The sequence below is a fragment of the Solanum verrucosum genome, unplaced genomic scaffold, assembly GCF_900185275.1.
Source record: "Solanum verrucosum unplaced genomic scaffold, falcon-dt-bn FXZP01000208.1, whole genome shotgun sequence".
In the NCBI taxonomy this organism is placed as follows: domain Eukaryota; kingdom Viridiplantae; phylum Streptophyta; class Magnoliopsida; order Solanales; family Solanaceae; genus Solanum; species Solanum verrucosum.
Genome location: NW_026020329.1, coordinates 1,607,771 through 1,614,664, shown reverse-complemented (window position 1 = coordinate 1,614,664; position 6,894 = coordinate 1,607,771). Strand labels below are relative to the sequence as shown.

Below are 6,894 nucleotides of genomic sequence, written 5' to 3'. Positions count from 1 at the left end.
GCTGTTTCCAGTAGGTATTTGTGTTTTCTTTCCACCACACTATTTTGTTGTGGGGTGTATGGACAACTTTTCTGATGGATTATACCCTTGTTTATGAAAAATTGGATTGCTTCATTAATGGTGAATTCCAATCCATTATCAGACCTGATGCATTTAACAGTGGTTTTGAATTGGTTTTCTACCATGTGTATGAAAGCTTTCAATACATGCAAAGCATTACTTTTGGTGCTTAGCAGGTGAGTCCAAGTGGATCTACTATAGTCATCCACCAGGGTAAGAAAGTATTTGCAATTGTCATAGGTGGACACATGGTATGGACCCCATAAATCAACATGGAGCAACTCAAATATGAACTTGGTTTGGCTAGTGCTTTGGCTGAAAGGCAACCTCTCTTGTCTTGCCATAGGGCATATGGAGCATAGGAAGGGTTGTTTTTGGGAAAGAATGGTTGGAAGGGTGGAGATATTTCTCATCTTAGCAAAAGGTACATGGCCAAGTCTATTATGCCACAACAAGTCTACATTGTTCTTTGCAATCTTACAAGAGTGATTATCAAACTGAATATTCTCATTATTGTTGGAAGTAGAAGTACATACAAGTGGACTATGATTTATTGCATATCATTCGTCTATTGAATAAAATTAAATCTCAACCCAATATGTAGAAATCTCATGTCTAGGATTAGAGAAATCAAGGATTGTATTGATGATTATAATGTTGAGTTACAAGCTCCTTGTATAGGAGAAGAGTCCTATTCTAGTTATACTAGGAATCCTACTACAACACAATTAATTACATGAGTAGTATTGTATTACAAGTCAAATACCTTATCCTAGTCGACTCCTACAATATTAAGTAGCTTAGTCGTACATAACTTAGGATTTAGTAGTCTAGTCCTAGTATGACTAACTCTAACTCGCCAGCCTGCTTCGATGGACCTATTCCTTCGACATGTTCCATCAGTCTTCAAGCTTCCTTAAACACTTCCCCTCAAGCTAGTGAGTGGAGGAACTGTAACTCCTAGCTTGCTGCAAAAACCAGAGAAAACCTATTTTGTTAAGGCTTTGGTATGAATATCAGCTAGTTGATCCTTAGACTTCATAAACTGAGTAAGAAGTTGTCCCCTGGCCACTTTCTCACGAACAAAATGATAGTCCATTTCAACATGTTTGGTTCTAGCATGCATAACTAGATTAACTGTCATGTACAAGGCACCCATATTATCACAATACAACGTAGGAATATATCGAAGGAACACTCCAAGGTCATGAAGAAGATACACAATCCAAGTCCTTTCTGCGATAGTGGAGGCTAGTGCTCTATACTCAGCTTCAGCACTTGATCGGGCTACTGTGGTCTGTTTCTTAGAGGTCCAAGAAATACAATTTGCACCTAGGCAGATGCTATAGCCTGTAGTTGATCTCCTAGTTGTGGTACAACCTCCCCAATCAGCATCTGAGTAGCCATACAACCTACATGGTGATTGTGAAATAATTTTGAGTCCAAAGTGTAGAGTACCATTGATGTACCTGAGAATCCTTTTTACCCTTCGAAGATGTTCAATGTTTGGGCTTTGCATAAACTGACTTGCTAGATTCACAGCATGAGTGCTATCAGGTCTTGTGAGGGTCAAATATTGAAGGCTCCCTACTATCATTCGACATGTTCCATCAGTCTTCAAGCTTCCTTCAACACAATGCCCATTACATTTTCCCCTAACGACTCATATCCATAGCCCTGAAATTAAAGTTTGACTTTGTATCGTATAGTTTGATCTCTTTTGGGAAATAAAATTAAACTATTGCATGACTTGTGATTGAGGGGTAAATTTCAGAAGAAATCATACTTTTTTTAAAAATAATCACTTTTTCTCCATCAGCAAGTTTTTCAAAAATATCAGTGTGGTTGTACATATTGTGGTAGGCTTGCGATGCTATTTGTGTCAAAAAAAAAAATCAGTGTGTGGTTTTTCAAAAAGTGCAATGGTTTTAGCTTGACTTGAAATAACATATATTATTCCTCAAACGGCTACATAAATAGCAACACCAATGAAGCTATGCAGGGGTATTAAATTATGAAGTTGTAACAACTCCAAACAGATCCTATTTGTTGAATATTGATTAAAGAGAATGACAACATAATTAATAATGGTGATAGAAATACAACAATATTGTAAAACAACTACCTATAATTAACCAACATTCCTGCACCAAATACTCTTGATGGGTGTAACAACATTGTCCAAGAGAAAATAGTAACAACAAAACATCAATGCCTCTATCATCTTAAACCATGCTTTTCTCCAATAACGATTGAAGCAGAGCGCTGTAGCTAATCCCAACAAGATTGCTCCAAAAGACACAACAAAGCCAATGTAAAAACACTGAATATCCTCCAATTCTGATGATTCCTCATCTCCATTAATCTTGGAGGTATTGGACAATTTAGGACTCATCCCACACTTGTTGTCTAATGGATAACTGCAAAGAAACGGATTTCCCTCGTAGCTGCTTTTGTCAAAAGTTGCAAATTGAGCTTTAAAATCAGGCACTGCACCGGATAAGTTATTGTATGCAACACTGAATACTGCCAAAGAATTTAGCTCAAGTAGACCAAAAGGAATGCTCCCATTCAATCTGTTGTAGGAAAGGTCTAAACTCTCAATTTCTTGTAGATTGGAGAAGGTATTTGGTATTCTTCCGATGAGATGGTTGTGTGATAGATTCAATGCAGGTATATTGCTCATCTTCCCTAGCTCAACGGGAATTTCACCAGTTAATCTGTTACTTGAGAGATCAATACCCGACATATATTTCAGAATGCTTCCCTTATAAGTGTATGAGTTTCTTTTCGTTGAAAACTGGACTTGAGTTTCCACATCCATCAAAAATATGTCACTTAGAATTCCATGATTATCGTGGTAGTGCCTTTTCAAACGTATCCAGTGCAAAAAATTTAACCATGAACGCTTTGAAGTCGTAGCATAATTGGTCTTACTTATCTTTGAATCCTTTTTGTCTTGTGTTAAGTAGCTCAAACAAGGAAGGAGTGGACCATAAAGCTTATTGAAAGATAAATCCACAATAGATAACTTTTTCAGCATACAAATCTGATTTGGAATCTCTCCTTCCAATTGGTTATTACTTAGGAGAAGGTAGTTGAGAGTATTAAGCGAGCCTATGGTGTGTGGGATATTTCCTGTAAAATTGTTGTACCCAAGATCCAAAGTTATCAGAGAAGAGAAGTTGAAAAGTACATGTCCCAATTCACCACCCAATTGATTTTTCTCCAGATGGATGTGTTCGAGAGGTAAAGAATTCACACAAGAAGGAATAAAGCCTGAAAGCCTGTTTTCGGATATAGCTAAGACCTGAATGAGCTTTAAATTGCAAATCTCAACTGGAATTGAACCTTTGAGATGATTCTTGGACAAATCAAGTTGTAACAATCTTGTATTATCCCTAATGCATCTCGGAATCTCTCCAGAGAAATTGTTGTTGCTAGCATCCAATACAATAAGGGATGTGATAAACATGTTGCTAGGTAGTGGTCCCTCCAAGTTATTTCCATTCAAGAACAAAAATAATAACATCCTTGGTTTGACATCCTTCGGAAAAATTTGACCTTTTAACTTGTTATGTGACAATCGAAGGTAAACTAATGCTGGAGATTGAATTGCCAGATCACTAGGAACTCCTGCACATAAGAAATTGTGAGATAGGTCTAGATTATGTAAATGAATGCCACTAATCTTGGAAGGTATAGGACCTTCAAGATAATTTTGTGACATGTTCAAATAAGTAAGCTTTGGGAATGCTGAATTCATATTATCTGGAATATGCCCATTTAATTTGTTATTAGAAACATCAATTGTCTCAAGATGGAGGTGACAACTCGATGGCAACTTGAATGGTCCGCTGAAAGCATTATCTCTACTATAAATCCCAGCAAGTCTGGTGTTATTTTCTAACAACCATGTTGGAAAGATCCCTGACAATTGATTTCCTTCAATAGCAAGAATCCTCAAGTCATATTGGTAGTGAAGGAAAGAAGGCAATTTTTGAAGGTTTTTACATCCGTCGATAGCAAAAAACTCCAACTGGAAATTTGGGATCCAATTTTGGAATTCGGTATCTGGAATTATTGCATTAGAACCAACATTGAAGTAGATCAATTTTGTATTGTTGGAAAATTGGTTGAATGACAGAGGAACTTCAAATTGGTTATCCGCAATATTCAGGTACTCAAGTGATGTGAGTCTCCTCCAAATAGAATGTGACCCTATATTTCCCTTGAAGTAATTCCTAGGAAAACTCAATCGTCGAAGTGATGTCAAGTTTCCAAAACATGAAGGCAGTGTTCCCCGAAAATTGTTGTCTGAAAAATCCAGCTCTTGAATGTGTTTGAGTTCACACCAGCCTATATTAAGAAACATTTAGCTAAAACAAATATCTATAATAAGTGACATCTTATTATATTTTTTTATGTCTATGGATGTGTTGGATACGAAGGAAAATATTTTCTAGGAAAATAGGTGGCTTGTGTTACTTATTTTCTTGTGTTTGGTAATAAACAAAAAAATATTATAATGTTTGATCAACTGAACATGCTAAAATCAGACCTCCAACATGAAAATGTGGGGATTAGGGAAAAATGAGAAAAATAGGGTACCTTGATTAGGGAGGGTGCCATCATTGTCACCAAAAGCTATACTGAACACCAAGAGAGAGGTCATTTGTCCAATGTTTGGGAGAAAGTTGTCATTTAGAGAACATCCCTCCAAGTATAGGTACTCCATCGTGCTCAAATTTCTTAATGCTTACATAATAGAGTCCAAAAAAAAGAAAAGAAAAATAAATTCACATTTCAAACGAAAAGAGTGGCGATAGAAGTAAGCTAAGGTATATATGAATTTGAGCTTACCGTAAATTATGGTTGGAGAAGTGAGATCACTATGTTCATAAGAAAGTGACTTAAGAGATGAGAATGGTTTTAGGGACTGTATGACTCTGCTAGAGTTGGAGTAGGAACTTCCCAATAGTAAATTCCGCAGAGAACTCATTATTTTGTTACCTGTTAAATGGTGAATATATAAATCATATACATTTTAAAATAAGAATGAATAGTTCAATCTTATTAAAGTCTAATTTGTATACCACAATTTTCAATCAAAAAATTTACATACCAACGGCACATGGTTATTCAAATCAAGTCCGTAGAGATGCATTTTATTCTGTAGGATGTGTTAAGGTTAAAATAAAGCATTCAACATTAGAGCAACTGCATTGATTCGTGTACCTTTGGTAGTCACAAAGCTCTCTATATTGTTATACGAGAGATCCAGATGTTCCAAATTGCTCAAATCAATTATATCTACACAGGTTAATCAAAAATAAACTTTAATTTGATATGCGAAATAAAATTCAGATATTTAGTGAGGAAGACTTGGATGGGAAGTGGCACGTAACAAACCATTCATTTCGATATTTCCATTTATTTCATTCCAGGCGAGATTGAGATGCTTGAGAGACGGAAAAATCTTGAGTGATGAAAAGATGGTGGAATTGAAGTCATTATCATTCAATATGAGTTTCTCTAAATTCCTCAGTCCACTATTTCCACCAACACCTGCATTTGATTTATGAAAAGTAAGAGACCGTACTTGGTGTTAATTGTTTTCTCTTGTGAAATTTGCTATTTTGCTACTTTGTTAAAGGGAACTTACCCAACACAGAAAGGATATCGATGTCATTGATTCCATAACCTTCAAACCAGAGTTCTCTTAAATTGCTTAGCCCTCCACATTTCTTACCCATGCCTTCATCCAAAAATTACAACTACGTACTGAGTAAATTATTGTCCAAAGATGGCTTTATGGACTATAGAGTAGGAGGATATAGAATATACTGCTATTATATGTGGCTACGCTGAAAGAGGTATCAACATCTGCACCAAGTTTTAGAACCTCAAGAGATGAAATCCAACATAAAGATGATAGTAACACTTTTGGATGGATTGGATTAAATTGCAAATCTAGTATTTTCAGGTTAGGCAGCTGCTTTAGTTTACTGAAACCTGGATGACAAAATCAGACCAAAAAACACATGTTAGTAATATATATAGTTTCATTTTTCAAGAGTGATGAATATATTCCATACAAGATCGATCAGACCTTCATTTTTTGTCCACCCTATAATATTTCTGTAAGACAATAAAAGAACTTGGAGGGACTTGAATGGAAGAAAGAGAGAGGCATTAAATCTCCAACCATCCCCTGTGCCAAAATTTGTTTTGAGATCGAGTTTGATCACTCGACCTGTTTCTAAGCTGCATTTTACACTTTTCCAAAAACAACAATCTGTAAAACCATTCGTATTATAACCTTCCCAATCAACCAACAATTCGCCATTCGAACTCATTATGTTTGCTTGCAGCTCCAAGAGAGCACTTCTCTCTTCCACCCAACAACCATTGGCCACTATCACCATTTGAAAAAACATCAACAAGAAAAACTTAATATTTCCCATCCCCACTATGAATCTACTTTCTTTTTTGGCAATCTAATTTGCTAGCTAACGGAATGTTTATATAGGCACTATACAGCCAGGGGCAGAATTATAGCTTTTGTTTACGGATTTAGAACAACTCAATAATTTTAACTTACTCTATTTAATTAAGTTCAATTTTTTAAAGATTGTATTTAGTTAGATTTTAAATTATTTTAGACTATAATTTATGTGATACATCATTTTAAAAATAGTATCTTAATTTTCTTTTCCAATTTATGAAATCAGATCATTTTTTAAAATAGTAGTAAGCGACTCATGCCATTACCAACAATATTGTTATGTTCAATATAGTTTTAATTGATGTAACGTGTTATTTACCATATTT

At 35.4% G+C, this 6,894-nt stretch overlaps 1 protein-coding gene across 1 annotated transcript; it reads right to left on the bottom strand.

Moving 5' to 3' along the window:
• Positions 1-2,191: 2,191 nt before the first annotated feature.
• On the bottom strand, positions 2,192-6,527 carry LOC125836063 (receptor-like protein 56). The gene is made up of 8 exons (XM_049515148.1): positions 6,173-6,527; positions 5,908-6,075; positions 5,722-5,818; positions 5,473-5,612; positions 5,299-5,373; positions 4,924-5,073; positions 4,672-4,818; positions 2,192-4,419 (listed from the first exon to the last, which is right to left on the bottom strand). Exons 1-8 carry the CDS (start codon positions 6,525-6,527, stop codon positions 2,192-2,194), a joined length of 3,360 nt encoding a protein of 1,119 aa, XP_049371105.1.
• Between the last annotated feature and the right edge of the window lie 367 nt (positions 6,528-6,894).

Bases quoted from the DNA above. Each gene is read 5' to 3' on its own strand.
- LOC125836063 (XM_049515148.1), bottom strand. From the start codon at position 6,527: ATGGGAAATATTAAGTTTTTCTTGTTGATGTTTTTTCAAATGGTGATA. The intron at 5,074-5,298 runs GTACACGAATCA...ACCATTTAACAG, and splicing joins GAGCTTTGTGACTACCAAAG to GTAACAAAATAATGAGTTCT. The intron at 4,420-4,671 runs GTACCCTATTTT...TTCTTAATATAG, and splicing joins TGGCACCCTCCCTAATCAAG to GCTGGTGTGAACTCAAACAC.